This window comes from Atta colombica, unplaced genomic scaffold (genome assembly GCF_001594045.1).
Source record: "Atta colombica isolate Treedump-2 unplaced genomic scaffold, Acol1.0 scaffold98, whole genome shotgun sequence".
Classification (NCBI taxonomy): domain Eukaryota; kingdom Metazoa; phylum Arthropoda; class Insecta; order Hymenoptera; family Formicidae; genus Atta; species Atta colombica.
In genome coordinates this window covers 517175-537122 of record NW_017259592.1, presented here as the reverse complement: position 1 = coordinate 537122, position 19948 = coordinate 517175, and the positions used below count along the sequence as shown (strand labels likewise).

At 32.5% G+C, this 19948-nt stretch overlaps 1 protein-coding gene across 4 annotated transcripts in view; it reads left to right on the top strand.

Moving 5' to 3' along the window:
- The window catches only part of LOC108693785 (serine/threonine-protein kinase SIK3-like), a 214862-nt gene that overhangs the window by 48733 nt on the left and 146181 nt on the right, over window positions 1–19948 (top strand). For all 4 annotated transcript variants that reach the window (XR_001932039.1, XM_018202925.1, XM_018202924.1 and 1 more), the window contains exon 4: window positions 6148–6271. Coding sequence is in view for 3 of the 4 variants with exons in the window: in XM_018202925.1 (XP_018058414.1) it covers window positions 6148–6271 (124 nt within the window). In the remaining variant the exon portion in view is untranslated. The remainder of the gene's footprint in view (window positions 1–6147; window positions 6272–19948) is intronic.

Sequence of the window (19948 nt, the reverse complement as noted above, 5' to 3'; positions counted from 1 at the left end):
CTCCCCCTCCCCCTCCCTCTCTCCCTCCTCTCTCCCTCCCACCTACCCATCTTCCGCCTCCTCTCTCCCTTCCTCACTCCAATGATACAGTACGGTTATTAGAATGAAGAGACCATAGATGGACACACAACGCATACGAAAGTGTACACGGATATGGACTTATCGTAGCGTATGTACGTTCTTATGCCCTCTTCATATTAATCGTGTTGCAAGCGAGTTGGAATTCGCATCACTGTCTTCCTTCCTCCCCCTCCTCTCTTTTTCGCTTTCTCCATCTGCCTCTCTCCCCCTCCTCTCTCTCTCTCTCTCTCTCTCTCTCTCCCAGAACATTCATCAATTGCCGTTTTGCAATATTTCTGCAAAGGTGCGACAATAAAAGGGCTATAGCGGACGTGACAAAAAAAAAGACCTATGTTCTTCCGCTCTCTTGAGCGAACTGAGGTTTCTTCAAGATAATAGCTCCTTTCTGATCTTCTTCTTAACGTTGATGAAAAAAAAAATTACAAAAGTTAACAGTGCAGAATATCTTCGATATTCTGAAATTATCGAAAAATCAATTTAGAGAAATGATGAATTTAAATTTCAAAATAAATTAAGTAGCTCACACTTATAAGTGCGCTCGCCGTCCGAACCAGAAAGACGCAAGATTCCCGCCATAATTTCGTAAACTAATTATTAAAAATATTATGTCGTACTACGTAATCCTTTTGTACTTATACTAGTGACTACTATGACTAGTTTAGATTATAATGATTTCTCTCTTTTCAATCTTGATTGTCTGTATGGAGGGAGGGGGGAGGGAGAGAGGGAAATAATGTGTCTTTAAATAAGCATAATTTATCTACGAAGAAGCATTGTAACATGTTCCTAACAATGGATCTAAATCGTAAAAGGAAAATAAATTTGAAATAAAGTTTTAAAAAAGCTAACGATATCTTAAGCCATCAAGTGTACAGAAAATCAATGCACACAGATAGGTACCTACATACTGAGTCGCATCACTCAGCACAAAAACAGTCAGCAATCAACTCACTTGTACATCACTTTCATCATCTCTGACAAAGAACATCTATAGACAGAACTCAACCACCTAAAATTTGTCTTACAGAAAAACGGACAAAAAAAAACATAATCAAAATAATCAATAAACATGCAAATAAGACAACAGTCTCTGCCATAACCAGATGAAAGGCTTCTATCCATTCTCCCATATGTCAAAGAAATAACAGATCAGATTGGCAGAATATTAAACAAATACAATATCCGTACTATCTCCAAAACTATCTAAAAAAATAGGACAAACCTTAAGAAACCCTAAAGATCAAAGATCTCCACTCAGTTCCGCAGAAGTATACAAAATATCTTCCTGCGGGCAAGTATACATTAGAGAAACTAGGAGAATGATCAAGCTATGGATAAAAGAACATCAACGTGATATCAGGCTAAAACACGTCACGCAATCAGCATTATCAGAATACATCGAAACGGAACATCAAATACTGTTTGACAAAACGATCACGATAGCCAACATTATATCATTTCTAAGAAAGTATAGAGAAGTCATAGAGATACAAAAACATCCTAATAATCTAAATAGAGATAATGGCTACAACATAAATAAACTATGGAAAACTATTCTCCCGGTTATTGAAGACCGATCAATTTCTCTCATTTCTTCGCCATCCACAATTTTCTTTTCCCCTCCCTACCCCACCACACGCAGCGTAATATAAAAAGGAATGGTCCGAAGGAATAACTCATTATAAGGCTGCTCCTCGCCCTGATGAAATGTGCAAGGTTCACGAATTGTTGGTATTTCAAGAATAGATTTGGATACGAAGAAAACACGCGAAACGTATAATTTTTATATAGAAAGCACTCGTGGAAGCTTCAAGAACATTTTCAAAATAAAGTGTTGAAATTACGGGAGTAAGTGTCTTTTTGTGGTCCATTCATCAGCGCTCCTCGTGGGTCCTAATCTTTCAGGCGAAACTGTTTCCTAGCTTGTATCGAAAGATACAGTTGGTATTTCAGTTAATTTGATCAGGTAGTTGCTATGATTGAAGTTAGCATGACTAATTGAAACATGAAATGTTTCTAAAGCGCTCCTAAGTCTGTAAAAATAATGATATTGAAGTCGTTCTCAGAGATGATGTGAATTTGAAGAATGGCTTAAACTTCTGCAGAGAAAATAGATGTTTCAGGTAGCATTCTATGCGTAATTCTAACATTGAGTTCCGGAGACTTGAAAGCATTAAATTGAAATTGGTGGGATGAAAAGAGGAGAAGACGATCATTAGAGGAAGAGAGGTTTACATCTTCTCGCTTCTATATCACTGATAATCGGGGAATTTCACATACTGCTGATTACGAAATGCGCAATTACTTGATTTTCTTAGTTTCTATCTCTCACATACGATAATACTGCATGGGCGTGAAATCAATAGCAAGATTCCGATTGATCATCCGGAAGATTTCGATTGAACTCCACCAATTATAGCGGCCGAGTATCTAAGGGCTTTTTCATGCGTTATGAGTAACTTGTGTCCAATTGAATCGTGTCTAATCGACTGTATTCAATCGACTGCCATCCAATGTAGTTTGTGCACTGTCATGACACGTCCACTTTTGCTGGTAGCGCGAACTTCATGTGTCAATGACACATAAATCGTATGTGCGTAAGTTCTTAATCGGTAAAACAGCTGACTTTAGAACTTTATTCTCTTAATCATCTGTTTTACCGATTAAACGCAATAATTTTTGCAACAAATTTTTTTTCTTTACAGATTAAAAACTTTTTTTCTAGAACTAAAATATACGCATTGATCTTACATATCTGTAAGTTGGAGTTTATATCGAGAATGGAAAAAAATTTTGAAATTGAGATCTTTACCATTTTTCAGTCCAATGGCATCTATACTTAGAAATGTAACCATGAGCTTCCTTTACATGTAAATGAAGCGTGAATGAAAAATAATGAATGATTTAACTAAAAATTAAGTTATTACTTAAATGTAATGAATGTGTACATTAAATTTATAAAAAAATTTATAAAAAAATGTAATGTACTTTTAATAAAATTTTATGAAAAATACATAAATTTCATAAATTTTTATGAAAAATACATTAAATTTTATGTACACAAATATATTTTTTAATTGTAAATACATTAAATTTAATGTAATGTCATGAAATTAAATTCAAATTGTGTAACTTAACTTAAAAGTTAATATAATTTTAGAATATTTCTAACAGTGTAGAGGTATCAATACTGTGACAATATTTGAGCAGATTTTCAAAATGCGTTTTGTCCGAAATTTATAATTCATTTTCAAAAAATGAGAAATTACGCGCTCTAAAATAGAAAATAACAATTTGCCAATTAGATTAAGATGCAAAATGTTAAACAAAATTGCCAAACTATTTTTAATAATATTAAACAAATGCATTTTGTTTGTCTTTAATTAAAGGGCATAATGTACTTCGAATGTCTAGACTTTCTTCAGCACATAAATTGATTGTGAAAAAATGCTTCCAGGACATCGTAGAGTAGCATAAAATATGAATCTTTTAACATTAAAAAAATGATATTTTCGACAAAGTGCATTTTGGAAGTCTGCTCCTCTTCTTTTGCTTGATATAAAAGCTCTGCAATATATATTTACGAACAGTATACAATAAAAGTATTAATAGATTCAAAATTAACAAAATATGAGACAGTTCAATGAGAGAATAACATAGGATGCAATATGCAATAAATTTAATAAATTATAAAATTGATACATTTTTTAAATTTTGAATACAAACTCATTAGACATCCAAAGGATGATTGTTAAGTCTGTATTTGCTGAGGACTCCAAAGTGAGTTGAAACATACTGATTATATAACTGATGGCATAAAGGAGTAATGCATCTGCATTTTATTACTTTGCGTCGATACTCTCACTCGCTCTTTGTGATTCATATTTTGTTTGAATTTGGAGAATTCGTAAGAAGATTACAGTTTCGAATAGTCCAAATACAAAATTTTGTTTTTTCGAAATTTTGTATTTAGAATTTAAAATTTATCAATTTCATAATTTGTTAAATTTGCGCGTTGCGACCTGCGTTATATTTTCATTGGCCTGTTTCATGTTTTGTATTGACGAAATTATATTGTGGTTCACGGACTACTAGTTTACATGAACGAACAACAACGAACAAGTTCTTAAAATTAGATTTAAACACTTCGTTGCTACAAATTGTTATACGAAAATTTATGCGTATAAAATTGCGTGTAAAATTTATGCATGCAATATTGATAGTCATTTTTAATCATTTACGATTCATTTTCATGTAATTTTGATGTTATAACTTGTTATAACTTTTCTGTTGGAAAATTATTTACTTTTATCTTGAAATTTAATTTTGGAGACTCACTTTTAGAAAGAATTATTTCATTAGAATATGGATGAAGGATCTCATAATAGTGCTTCTTATTTTATCTTATATGATTTTTATTTGCGAAAAATCTCCGAGATGTCCATTGCGTCTGATTTATTTGACGACGGTGCTGTATATTGCTCGTAACTGACCAGCAAAAATGAATTCTTCAAAAACTTCTATTTACCAATGTGTTATCTGGAAAAGAAAAAGATGATCTTATGCACTTTAAGAAATTTTAAAAATTGTATTAAATAAATATAAAATTTAATTCATAATTATAATTGACCTGTTGAACTCGAATATTTATAGTACATTTTATTTCTTTTTATAATAATTATCTTTAAAATTTGTAGTAAGTATTTTAGGTAGAGCGGGGCCATTTTATCCATTTCTTATAATAAAATATTGTTTATGTTTCTGAATAGTGTATACTGAATTTATAAGTCATAATTGTGCTTTTAAGAAGCAATCATGATTGATAAGGTAGATTGTATAAGCACGTTACTGCAAAACGATATTGTTTGTTGTCATAAATTTTATATTACTTTAAGGTTGAAATTGAATTACGGAATAGCTCTGCTGTATCGTAACATAATTCAGAATTAAATTTTTGTTTATAAATCTGTAGAAATGTTATATGTATTTTGCATTACATTTCATATTTCTTTTCTATTATTTTTAATAATTATGTTTAGAATCCCTAATATTACAATATGTTCAGTATTCAATTTGTTAATAATTAAATAAATTAAAATAAATAAAAAGTTATACATTCACTTTTAAAAGTTATTATATTACTTTTTATTTCTTTTCCAGCGTTTTTAATAATTATTTTTAAAATTCATTAGCATTTTATCATAATTCAGTGATCAGCTTCTGTTAATAAATTAATAAAAATATTACATGTATTGCATTACTTTTTATATTTCTTTTCTTCCATTTTTAATAATTTTCTATAGAATCTATGGTATTGCAGCACATTTCAGTGTTCAAACATTTATTAATAAATTTGTGAAGATATATTTTGCATTACTTTTTATACTTTTTTATCATTATATTTTTCCATCGTTTTTAATAATTATTTTCAGAATTCTTAATATTTTTATTAAACGTACTATTTACATTAAAATGTATTTAGCATATTTTAGTCATTTTTATTTTTGTTTCAATGATTTCACAAATGTCTTTAACGATTTCATCTATTTATTTCTATCATAGTAGATATGCGCATCACCTTTAGGTTCCCGATAGGTATGTTTTTTCATGAGTTTATAGATAGCCTATAAAACATAAACGTTTCATAGTCAATAGAGTCACAATATAGTAAATTACAATGTTTTTAAATCAAACATTTAAATGGATAATCTTATTGCTCTTGTATTATTTATTCTTGTATTGGCGTAAAACATTGTTTGTGTCAAAAGATCTGTTTTTTATAATTGAACTAATGTTCACTCTGTATCTAAAGTAACATAGATATATGTTTAGAAAAGTGAGAAAAAGTTTCAATATAAAATCTCTTATTAATATGTTATAATGCAAGAAATACAATATTCCTTTGAAGAAAGGAGTCTAGAAATTGGGAGTCTAGAAGTCCATGTGTCTTTACACCTTTTTATCAAAAGACAACATTATTACGTATTAACGTATCTTATACTTGCATTATTATAACTGCATTATTATAACTGCAATATATATAAAATGCAATACATACTATTTCAGAGTCTTGGCGTTGTCTTATATGTATTAGTTTGCGGTGCTCTACCATTTGATGGACCTACAATGCAGTTGTTACGATCTGTGGTTGTCTCAGGGAAATTCAGAATACCATTTTTTATGTCTGCAGGTAAACAAGTTAATCTAATAAGCAATACTTTATACTTACTATTAATTAGTAACTTTCAAGGAGAAGTTACACACAATTAACTTTGCATCGCTTTTAATCAGGGAATAGAAGTAAATAGTTATTGTAACTGCCGTTATTTAGTTATTATACCTTGTTGTAATAATAACGATTTGGTAATGGCGTTGCGAATTTTTTATGATAATGTAACATCAATGTTGAGATAGTCAATAATTACTTATAAAACGGATTAGAAAAGTTATTCGTTACTACAAAAACAAAACTCACAATTTGTAACTTGTTACTTTTTAGTGTAACTTATAACGAGTAATTTTACATTGTTATTTATTTTTTTTTTCGATAAATAACGCATAATGATGACAATTTATTTTTTAAGGTAATTTTCCTAACCTCAGGTTAAGTTAGTTATTGTTACAGTCATAAAAAATTGCAAAATTATTATCAAATTGTTATTGTAAAAGTAAGGAAGAAAAATAACTTTTCTATTTTTTGCTTTTAACTTTTTTGAAATCTATATAAACAATAAATTGACATATATCTAATTGTGTTTTATCTAGGTATTAATATTTAAAATTTTGATCTTTCTAATTTTAAACGCTCTATAGTGTACGATATAAGCAGTGTTTCCACTTTGAAGGAAAACTTCCTTTTTTAGTTTTCTTGTTGAAATTTTTGAGAGAATAAAAAAGAGAAAAGAAAAAATGAGGGAAAATATCCACAAAATTGAAAAAAAAAAAAATAAAATTGTCCTTTTTCTTTAAAGAAAGCGCGAATGTTTTGATTAATGTTAGTTAATATTTTATGATCTTGTGCTATCAATGTGATATCAATATAAAGATAAATACACACAACAGGCACTTATGACTGTTCAAATATTATGTACCGCCTGTACTAAAAATTTATAGCTCACAACTTACACATATACTGAGATTTTCAGTACTGTTCTGTAGATAGTACTGAATGTAGATAATTTTGTACTGATCAGAATACCTATAAAACAGAATGTCTCGTAATTATTGACACAGCACTCATGTGCAGATAGAGGCAGACTGAAGTTAGACTGAATCGAAAAGTCATGTACTATTTTGCAATTTTCGTAATAGTTAACGAGATATTAATTATTAAAAATCATCGAAGAAGCCTAACTCATCGCCATGTAAATGCGCGACGAGATGCCACCCAGCGTTGTAAGCCAGTATTTGAAAAAGGATTAAAATAGAAAATTTTTAATCCATTTTTAATTCATTTGAATTCAAATTCTTGATTCATGTATAGAAAACAATTGAACGTGATAAAATTGAATTATTTTTTATTTATATATGGGAATAAATAATTTTTTTTTATGGATCCATTTGAAAAGCAAATGGATTCAAATAAATTCGTTTTTTATGGATTCAATTGTTAATCAGATACAAAAAATTAATTTTATTGCTAAAATAAGTATTATAAATTGGTACATCATATTCTAAAATACACACACGACTAAATTATAATTAAAAAACCGTTTTCACTTAAATTAGCGAATTAATTTTTATGATTCTCTCAAACCCATCTTGAAGCTGTAGCACGTGTTTGATCTCTACAAGGAACTTACAGGAACTATACAATGATCTATATATCTTGAATGTTAAGGGATAAGCATTCATAAAAGAAATACGATTTAACTAAGTGAGCAGAAGTGAGTTTTTTTTTATGATCAGCAGTAATAGGTAATGGTAAACGACTCAGAATCTGGAAAAGGATTGAGATGGGTAGAAATGAATTTGTGTAGTCATTGTTGAATTTAATTTTTTAATTTTTTGAATGCATTTTAATCCACGTGAAATTGAAATTACGGAATTCCTATTCTTTCAATCGAAAAAAAGTCTTGTGAGCTACGCAATCTATTTTAATCCATGAATTTAAATGACGTAATTGCTATTCTTTTAATCCAAAAGAAATTCGAGAGCCTGAAATCTATTTTTATCTATAATACGGGATTGAAAGAAAGTGAATCTTATTCTTTTCAATAAAAAAAATTCTTGGGTCTTGAATACATTTTTATTCGTGACACAGGAATGAAGCGAAGTTCCGTCAAAAATAATTTAGGAAATAAATCCTAATAGCAATTTTTGTGGTTTAACTAAACATCTAATTAATTATATTTAAATGTTAAACTGCACAAATTTCTATCAAGATTTATTCCTCAAAATATAAATTATTTTTGTGCTTTGTTGGAATAACTTAGTTTATTTTTGCTCAGTATTACTGATTTCGCATAATATAAAATACTGCATAACAATTGTTAAAATTAATTAGATATTGGGAGTACAAATAAGTTTCCGCCGTTCTTTATCAAAAATTAAGCATTTATTGTGAAAGAACGGTACATAATGTTTTATTCAAAATAATGGCTATCGCTAGCCACTACTTTTTCCCATCTTTCTGGTAGCATGTGAATACCGCGTCGGAAGAACGCTTCATCTTTTGAGGCTATCCAATCATCGATACAATTTTTGGTATCCTCATATGATGTGAAATGCTACTCAGACAGGCCATGCGTCATCGATTGGAACAAGTGGTAGTCGGAAGGAGCAATATCTGGAGAATACGGCGGATGGGGTAGAACTTCCCATTTGAGTGTTTCTAAGTAGGTTTTAATCGGCGCCGCAACATGTGGTCGAGCATTATCATGCAGGAGAATAATTTTGCCTGGAGTAGTAGTAGGCGCGTTTTTCCTTGAGTGCTCGGCTTAATCTCATCAATTGTGTTCGGTAGAGAACCCCAGTAATGGTTCTCGTTCGATTTGAGCATAATACACCAAGCTGATTCTACCAAATACACAACATGAGTTTTTTTCCATGAATATTCGGCTTGGCTGTCGATGTTGAAGCATGCCCAGGTGGTCCCCATGATTTCCTCTTCTTTGGGTTATCGTAGTGGATCCATTTTTCATCATCAGTGACTATACGATGCAAAAAACCCTTTTGTTTATGCCTGGCAAGCAGCATTTCACATGTGAAAAATCGGCGTTCAACGTTTCTTCATATGGAACGCTTCAGTTCATATGGAACCCAATTCCCTTGCTTTTGAATCATTCCCAATGATTTCAAACGATATGAAATTGTTTGTTGAGTCACTCCTAATGTAAGTGCAAGTTCTTGCGTTTGGCACGAATCTTCATCCAATAATGCTTCCAATTCCGCTTCTTCGTACACTTTCGACCTTCCGCTACGTTCTTTGTCTTCGACGTCAAATTCACGGTTCTTAAATTTTTGAAACTACTCACGACAACTTTTCTCTCTTAAGGCACCACCATATGCTTCTACACCATATGCTAATCACCATATGCTTCTACAAGCAATCTATGAGCTACAGATTTCTTCAAATTACAGAAATAAATCAAAAATTCCCGCTTATTCGGCTCAAAACTCGATATTGTCGTACAAAAAAAAAAATATATGATGCTGATACAAAATCGCTAATATTTCAAAGTTATTGTGTTGCCGGATGTCCAATCTTACGATATGTCGTTTTACATCAAACAATTTTAACTATAGTTTATTAGTGGCGCTGTCTTTTGCAAAACGGCGGAAACTCCCAATAATTATTCAATTTAGTAGCTCAGCTCTAATATTGCTAGGGATGAATCGAAATCTTGGGATCTAATTTTTACGTTTTCGAAGCGTAAATTGAAATTTACGCTTCGAAAACGTAAAAATTAGGATTGGTAGTAAAAAATGCGCATGCTGCAGCACGGATTTACGCAGAGAGATTTTCTATTCGTGAGTAATTTTTCACGGGATGTCAAATTTTTCGTGTTGTGCAGCAGTTCCGAGAAACGAAATATCTTATGCACAATCGTGAAGGTGCTGATCCATTGATATGTTGTCATATCTGAGAGGAAGAAGAAATTCTTCATGGGGTTTATGAAGATCCTGGAATCAGTGTGCGTCGTTTGCCACACAATTTAACGTATTGCGAAGAATGATGCATGATTTTTACAGGAGAATACTTTGCATCCTTATTATCAGCGTGTATAAAAGCAATTGCCAGGAAACATACAACAATGCGTTTTAATTTGCAAATTAGGCATTAGCTTATAATAAATTAGATGTTATGATTTGTCCTTTAATTCAATTTTATTAAGTTAAGACCTTGTATCCTGCTTCTTTGCCTTTTAGCGATCGCATGTGATCCAGTTCCAAATTATAAGGATTAAGTTCCTTGACTCGAAATTTGAATCGACGTTTGCATTGCTTGTTGGAAATAGGCATCATAACGTCTTGTTAGGATGTTAACTCTTATTCCGGAGTAACAAAAAGTGCGTTCGGCTCGCAGTATTCGCTCTCTGTGTGTATACTTGCGAGACAGAGTCTATCTAAACGTCCTTTAATATCCTCTTCTTTTTAATTCTTATCTCTTCTATCTCAATTTCAAAATTATTCTTCAAGGATTTAAATGTAACAATGTACTACATCATTAGCATTGTTTCGATATCTTTTTTCTTATAAAAAGGCGTGATTTATTAACTTCTTTATTTGTAAAAATAATAGAAAGAAATCTTCTATTAGAAGAAAAAGGACTGACCTGAATTTATGACCGTCACTGTACCTGTAAGTATTCTTCAAAATGAATTTATTTCATAAATATGATTACGCGCCGTTACTATCTGACTTTCAACATAATTAATCTGAAATATTAATATCCTAAAATTTAATTAGAAATATCTTAAAATCTGTAATATACTTATTGCAAAAAATATTACTTCAGCCGGGGAAAAATATTACTTCGAACCCAGTTCTTTAGCGTTCCGTGCAAGCCTCGTCGTTAAAACTATCGTTAGTTTAACATCTACTTTGATCGTCAAGTGACACTTCTTGTATTTAAATGATATATGCACATAAAACGATCTTGTTTTCCCAATCTTATAAATTACTTTAAATGAAAAAACAGTAATAGTAAGAATTATTGAATAAATTTAACATTTTGTTCTAAAGTAAATTTATACAAAATACTAAAAAAATATAATTTTTTACTGCATTTATTATATATGGAAAATGTTTTTTATTTATTTATGAAAAACAAATGATAGTTAATAAATTATATAGAAAAAAATTATTGGTTGGTAGAAAAGATATTTTGTTAGTTCAAAATTATATACAGAAATATTCGTTGCAAAATTTTCGACTATCTGATATGAAAGCTTAAAGTTTTTTGTTACCGAGTTACACGCAGGTTAAATAAAAGAGAATTCTGATTTTGATTGCTCATAACTCCGTTAAAAATCAAATCGTATCGCAATTAAAAAATCAGATTTTTAAAACTGAAGCTTGGTTTTCAAATGATATAATTGTTAATTTTTTAAAAGTAAATATATATAAATTCGAGCTATAAATGTGACATTACACTTTATAATTGCGAGGGCAAATCAATAAGTGTTTGAAGATAGGCGATGTAAGTTGCTGATGTAAGTTGGCATTATCATCATGTATCATCTTTCAAACGTCATAAAATTTCAGAGTGATTCAGAGTGATATTTTTCTCTTGAACAGTGCATTTTAGGGAGAAATATCAGACAAAAGTTTTGGGACTTTGAGGGGGACATATGATGATAACATTGTTTGATCTTGGCGTCATCAAGAATCACTTTGTATCAGGACAAAGTCACTTTGAATTTTTTAAATAGAACCCTCCATTTTTCATTACATGTTCTTATAGCATACCTCGAGAGCTTTCTAAAAAACTGTAACTAAATATTCTTTCATTAAGTATTTTTCGAATTAAAAGATTTCAAAGTTGCAATAAAATATTGGCATTAGCATTGATACCAAGGTATTCGATCGACGACTAAAATCTTTTGAATGTTGTTCAGGGCCATAACTTTGAGAACATTTGTCAAGGTCAAAGCGATTGGAAGCTATTCCTAATATTTTCATTTCTTCAAATTTTACAGTGAATACGAAAATAATAATTTAAAATAATGAAATAACATGTGCTCGATTAATCTCAAAAAGTCATATGAAGGTCATGACTTCTTTGTGTTAAAATAATAGCTCGTAAAGAGGTAAAGTCTACTAGTAGTACTAGAGGTAAAGTCGTTAATCGGCGATCCATTAATTTAAAAGGCCATTAATAGTCCCGCCACCTAAGGCAAGATCGTATCAGCCATCTAGGTGAGACTAGGAAATGACTCGATTAGTCACGGTATTATTTGGGTACGATCCAGCCAATCAAGGCAAGATCGGGGATAAAGGCAATGTCTGGACACTTTCCAGTCTATAAAGGTAAGATCTATGCTTGTTTAATCACTTTAAATATTCGAAAACCTGGCCTCTCGTATGCACAAGTTCAATCGATGCCAAAAATCGTTCACAATTTTTCAGAGAATGTTTTATATATATATATATATAAAATATTTCTGCATGCTTCTCTAATACGGTTTTTCATATTCTCTGCAATCGTAGGTTCTGGAATAAATTTTTGATATAACTTCAAATATAAAAATCTAGAGGCTTAAATTTGGCGATCTTGCAGGTCATTCTTGAATCCAACTTCCTATACTAATCCATCTATTAGGAAACCTTTTTCTTTAAATATTCTTTAACTGCTCGAGATTTTTGAGCTGGTGCTTCATCTTATTGAATTCATTTGATTGCGCATATTATTGACATGTCTCAAAAGTTAAACAGGTCATTTTTGAGAAATATAAGTAATTGGCCGCAGTGAGGTTTTCTTCAAAGAAATATGGACCAACAATAATATAATATCTCCCAAAATCTCTGCCCAGATGTTAATAGACTGCCTCTGAAACTCTTGGCTTCTTTGCCAAATGTGGATTAACGGCTGAATAATAATAATGGCAGTTGTGTTTATTAACACCACCTCTGTTATCGAATGCTTCGTCTGAAAAAAGAACTTCAGAAAATAATCTAGGATTTTCTCGGATTCTTGATCTCGAGCCCAATTACAAAAACGTAAACGGCGTTGGAAATCCCCCTCTTTTAATTGCTGGATTAGATGGATGTAATATGGGTGGAACTTGTAAGCCTTGAGCACACGATTAGCTGTTGATTTAGATATGCCTTGTTTCTTTTCGCTGCCTGTTTATTTGTCGCGTTGATGCCTGCGGATTTAGAAAAATGGTACCCAGTTAGAGACGTGGTTTCATTAAGATCCTGTCGTGTCCTTTCACATAGTCTTTTAATTACCATTCTATTAAGATGACATCTATCCGGAAATGTTTCGGTATAAATCTTTTCAGCTATCGTATAATTATTTCTGGCCTCACTTAAAATTCTGATCACATCGATTTCGTTAGGCAGGTAATCAGTCATAATTACAGGACAATAGAAAAACTTGTGAAAACACTGAAAGTATTAAATTCGCCACGAATCTCCGCCCTATGATTAGCAATAATGCGGACAAGTGACGCTAGCAAATGAATGATTATTAAAGAAATTTATTAATGGGATTTCACACATGTGCTTCTTCGTGACATCAAGCCTCGACGAATGAGAGACGCACGCGTCCCACGAGATCTCGAATCTCTCTGTCATACGCACGTAATAGGCAGTTCTAGGAAGACGAGGTGAAAATGGAGAGACAGCAAGACACTAGATTGTGGCAGCTGCATCTCTAGTTAGCCAGCGATAGAAATATGCTTTTTGATATCCTGAAGTAAAATTTTTCGACATATGCAATTTTGATTCGGAGCGCATATGCTTCTTTGTGACTCCGACGAAGTCGGGGGATTGTGATCTTCATGTGATCTTTTAGAGTTAATCGGAGAGAGAGAGAGAGGGGGGGGGGGAAGGAGAGACATGTTACTCCCCATTTATAATTATTATTTCTATTTTATAGTAAAAATTGAAATAATAAAAATACGAGGAACAACCTCCAATCGTCTTAATTTTGATATTGTCAAGGTGATAGTCTTGAACAACATTCAAAAAGTTTTAGGCGTCGGTCGAACACTTTGGTGCCAATAATATTGTAACTTTTAAGCCTTTTAACTCAAAAAATACTTAATGAAAGAATATTTAGTTACAGTGTTTTGGAAAGTTCTTGAGGTATGCTATAAGAATATGTAATGAAAAATGGGGAGATTCTATTTATAAAATTCGAAGTGACTTTGTCCTGACGACGCCATTCAAAGTTAAACCAATGTTATTATCTTATATTCCCTTCGAAGTCCCAAAATTTTTGTCTGAAACATTTTTTTCCTAAAATATACTGTTCAAGAGATACTTGAGGTGATCGATTAAAATGACATCCTGTATAGTAATTCAGAGTGAATTATTTAAGCATTAAAGATCTAGCTTTAACCATTATGGCCATTACTTCTATTTCTTATTGTTAAATATTCAAATGTACGGTCTGATAAGATTCTTATTGTTCTTATTGTTTATATTGTGTTGCTTGAAAGAAAAATGTTTCCATACACTGGTTGATGCCAGTGATTGATGGATGATTATTGCAATATTACTAAGACCTTGCTAGTCTAAAGGCTTAGGAAGGATGCTTATACGGAATACATGAGATTCAGGTTCGACTCCCGGCCAAAGAAATATTTTTCGCAATATAAATTTATAATTTTTCAGCATATTAACATTTTTCTAATAGAATATTACTGCGAAGTGTATACGCCTACTGATCGCACGGCGCGCGGGCCGTGGGGAGCGGGAATAGCCAAGCGCGCCGTCCGAATTATGGAGGCTTGCGGCGATGTGCGCGGCGCGGGGCACTTGCCAGCCAATCCTCAACTCCCAAGGCCCGCACGCCAAGCGATCGATAAGCATATACACTTCGCAGTAGTAGGCCGGGCGAGCGTGCGTATTCGGCTATCTTTAAGGATTAATATCTCGTTAACTATTGGGGAAATTTACAAAATAGTAAAGGACTTTTCGATTTAGTCCGCTCTACTTGCCCATGAAATATTTGGCGATTATTTCTAGATACCCTATATATATAATACAAAAGTTAATAATATCTAGAAAAAATTCATTTCATTGATTTTTACTGTACCATTTTGATGATATTTAATTATAAATTTATAGAATTTTACATTACAAGTTGAATGTACAACCTTATTCTGTAATTATTCTCTTTTAAATTGAGACACTTGCATATAAGACAGCAATTTAAAAATCGTTATAATTATAAAGTAAATTTAAATGTGTTCTCGTAAAGTTTCATTTAAACTGACCGTACAGAGTACAAGAATTTATATTCTTTAATGAAAAAAACTAGAATATATGTCAAATGGACGATGCGTACATCAAATGAACATTTTATAAATTTATTTTGTCATTTTGAAAATATAGGGTCTTTTAATAAGGACGCTCGATTTTTAAATGTAAATAAAACAAGTTGTGTGTGAGATATCCACTCAATTTTTTTTTTATTTGAAAGAATATTTTATGGCATTAAGTATGGAATATAACGTCGCTCAAATGTCCGCCGCGGCTTCGCTTGGTGACATGTATTCGGGCGGTCCAATTTTTGATGATTTTCTCGCATAAATCTGGCTGAATTTGCTGGATGGCGTTTGTTATGTTAACTTTGAGAGCATCAATTGTTTGCGGTTTATTCGTATAGACCTGCGATTTAAGATAGCCCCAAAGGAAGAAATCTAAAGGCGTTAAATCGCACGATCTCGATGACCAGTTCACGTTGCCGCCGCGCGAGATAACCATGCCCTCAAATCGCTCGTGCAGAATGTTCATCGAATCAAATCCATACCAAACAGTAACTTTCTCGGGATGCATTTGGAGCTGGTGTATCTCACGTGGATTGATATCGTTCCAAATTCGACAATTTTGCTTGTTCATATATCCATTCATCCAAAAATGGGCCTCATCGCTAAAGATGATTTGTTTGGCGAAATTTGGGTTAACTTCCAACTGCTCCAGAACCCAATCAGCGAACATACGGCGTTGTCTATGGTCGTTTATCTTAAGTTCCTGGGTCTGTTGAATTTTATAGTGCAGATCCATGTCCTGACGCAAAATTCGCCAAGTTGAAGTTGCAGAAAGGCCAAGTTCTTGTGAACGACGAGAAATTGACCGCCTCGGATTTCCCGTATACTCTCACACAGCAGCGATGTTGTCAGCAGACCTTGCGTTTTGGCGACGTACTGGTGTTGATTATTTACCGGTTGACTCGAATTTGGCCACCAAACGTCGAATAGTCGACTCGGCAGGACGATTGTGGCGAGGATAAAAATCACGTATTGCGCGGAACGTTTCTCGAATGGAGCACTGATTTTGATAATAAAATTTTATGATTTGCACACGTTGTTCAACACTATGACCTTCCATAGTGATTTGCCATACACTACTAAACAATTCACAACAAATTTGACAGATGTCACTTTACACAACATGGCTACTATGATCTAACAAATTTCGAGCGTCCCTATTGAAAGACCCTATATTTAATGACATAAAATTAACAATAATTATGTATAATGGCATAAAATATTAGTAATCTTTCTTATTAGTAATCTTATTAGTAATCTTTTTATTCCGTTATTTTAATTGTTTTATATATTATTATGAATAAACTGTTTATTGATTAGGAAATAGCGCGAGAATCTCCTTAATTGCGCTTATAAGCCCGAAAAATTTGGCGCGCAGTTCAAATGACTATAAATGGTATACATGTACATATACACTCCGCCAAAAATCCCGGGCCACCTGAATAATTTCTGAATGATTCGAGATATAGGATTGAAATTTACAGGAATACAATGGGATCATAAAATCTGTCATTGAAAACACCCACCTTAACTAATTCTCGTGGAGAGAGGAGAGAAGAGGGCCTGAAAATCTTAAATGGCATGGGATCGAGTGAGGGCTCGTTTAAAAGAGTTCTTTGAGACGAAAACAACGCGGACTGGCCGAGATCTATACGATTTTTTTTCGCAGAGTAATGATCATTTGAACATTCAGAAGAAAGAGTTACACCTTTTGTGTCTGCGCGCGCGCGCGTCAGAGAGAGAGAGAGAGAGAGAGAGAGAGAGAGAAATGGTATATATGAAGGAATAAAAACATTAAGTTTATTAATATATTAATAAAAACACTATTTTATCAATTGTTCGAATTGAAGTTCTTCAACAATAATATCCCATGTGTATGTAAAACGTATCGATAACGTTGTTACTTATGCATTCTGGTGTAATTGAATTCGAAACGTTCACTATTCTTTGCCGCAGCTTTTCTAAGTTTGTTTATAGTCTCATAGATTTTGTTTTTTAAATACCCCCATTAAAAAAAGTCTAATGGGCTCAGACCTGGTAGCCATTCTATTGTGCCTTTTCTACCAATCCATCGATCAGTAAAAATACTGCTAAAAAAATTTCAAACCCATAAAGAAAAATGAGCTGGAGCTCCATCCTGCTGAAATCAAATATTCTGGAAAGCTTCTTCAGCAATATCTTGAATAGCCGGTATTATTTGATTTCTTAGCAAATTCAAGTAATTATCTGAAGTTATGTTACTTTCAATGGAAAACGGTCCTATAATACGAAGCATTATTCCGGTCTAAGCGTTAATCTTTTGAGAATGCTGCGTGGTTTTCTCTCATTCAATGCGGATTTTCATCTACCCAATACCTCATTCTGTCGATTTACAGAATCACTTAATTCAAATGTTGCTTCATCAGAGAAACAGATCCAGTTGAAAAATTGATTATCATCAAATTGTGATTATCACAAAATTCCACTCTTCTGTGTTAGTAGTTGTTAATAGTTGTCTTCGGATAGCTACTGAACTAGATGCATTTTAAGGATGATAATGATGCCTCCTCAAAATTCGGATTGATGTTGCACTAATATCATTTTCTTGAGCTACTTTCGAGACCGAAAAAGATTATCGTAAAAAGATTATCGTTTACAGCTTGCAGAACATCTTTATCATCGCTTTAGTATCGCTTTTGAATTTTCCGGATCTTGGCTCATCTTTAATTAAACCTGTTCTTTGGAAATGAGCAATAGTTCTTTCAATAGTTGATTTTGAAATTGGATCACAATCAGGATAAGTGACATTGAATAATTCAGCTACTTCTCAATAGGACCTTATTCTGTCACCTCTCATCATTAATACAACCACCCTTTCTATCTCGGTCAAAAGCATTTTCTGACAATAGAAATGTACTAGAATGAAAATTATTAAAGCAAACAAAGGAGATAAATAAATAAGGTAATGTATCGCTCTCTAAGGGAACACTAACTCTGAGAAAACATTACTGTTTCATATCATATGTGGTCGGGATATATATATACGATATAAAAAAATTGTTTATGTGATACTGAGCCGAGACGCACGTGGAATTTCATGTGTACATTATATGCATGTAGTCGCTTGTGAATTTGGATATAGTAACACAATAAATTCTTTCTTCTGAATAACAATATTCAAATGATTATAATTCTGCGAAAAAAAATCGACTTCAGTCCGCGTCTCGAAGAACTCTTTTAAACGAGCCCTCACTCGATTCCATGTCATTAAAAATTTTCAGGCCCTCTTTTCCCCACGGGAATGTTAAAGTGGATGTTTTCAATGACAGATTTTATGATCCCATTGTATCCCTATAAATTTCAATCCTATATCTCGAATCATTCAGAAATTATTCAGGTGACTATTCAGGGACTTTTGGCAGACTGTATAGTATATGTAGTAATTCAGATTGAATTATTTAAGCATTAAAGATTTAGTTTTGACCGTTATGACCATCACTTCTATTTCTTATTGTTGAATTTTCAATTGTACGGTCCAGTAAGATTCTTATTTTATTTTGTTCTTATTTTATTTTTGGAAAAAAAATGGCAATTACACCACTCGGTAGAAAAAAAAGTTTCAGCTTTAAGAATCTGTTTTTTAAATTGCAATACGATTTTTAATGTAATTATGAGCAATCAAAATCAGAATGCTCCTTTTTCCTTAATTTGCGAATAACTCAAGAACAAAAATTGTAGGAATATATTTTTAAAAACGATTTTGTAGGGAAAACTTCAAGTTTTTACGATGGATACTCGTAAATTTTTTTTTTGGCACATGATAAACCTACAAAATAAGAATAGAAATTTCCCTTCTCTTTTAGCTAGTAGTTTTCTATATGTAAAAATTATCAAATCATATGAATATATTAGGTGTACAACTTTGCTTCCGCCGTTTTTTCCAAAATTCGAGGCTTTATTGTAAAAAACTGGTTATACATTTATGATTCAAAGTATTGTCCATCGCTAGCCACTACTTTCTCCCATCTTTCGGGTAGCGTACGAATCCCGCGTCGAAAAAACTGGTCGTCTTTTGACCGTGGCTATCGAGCCACGAATCGATCCAACTTCTTCATAAGACCGGAAATGCTGGTCAGCCAGTCCGTGTGCGATTGATTGAAACAAGTGATAGTCAGAGGGAGCAACGTCTGGAGAATACGGCGGGTGGGGTAGAACTTCCCATTTCAACGTTTCCAAGTATGTCTTGACCACTTTCGCAACATGGGGTCGAGCATTGTCATGCTGCAAAATCACTTTATCGTGTTTCTCGTTGTATTGCGTTGTTTGTCTTTCAATGCTTGGCTCAAACGCATCAATTGCGTTCGATACCGATTACCTGTGATTGTTTCAGTCGGTTTTAACAGTTCATAATACACTACGCCGAGCTGGTCCCACCAAAT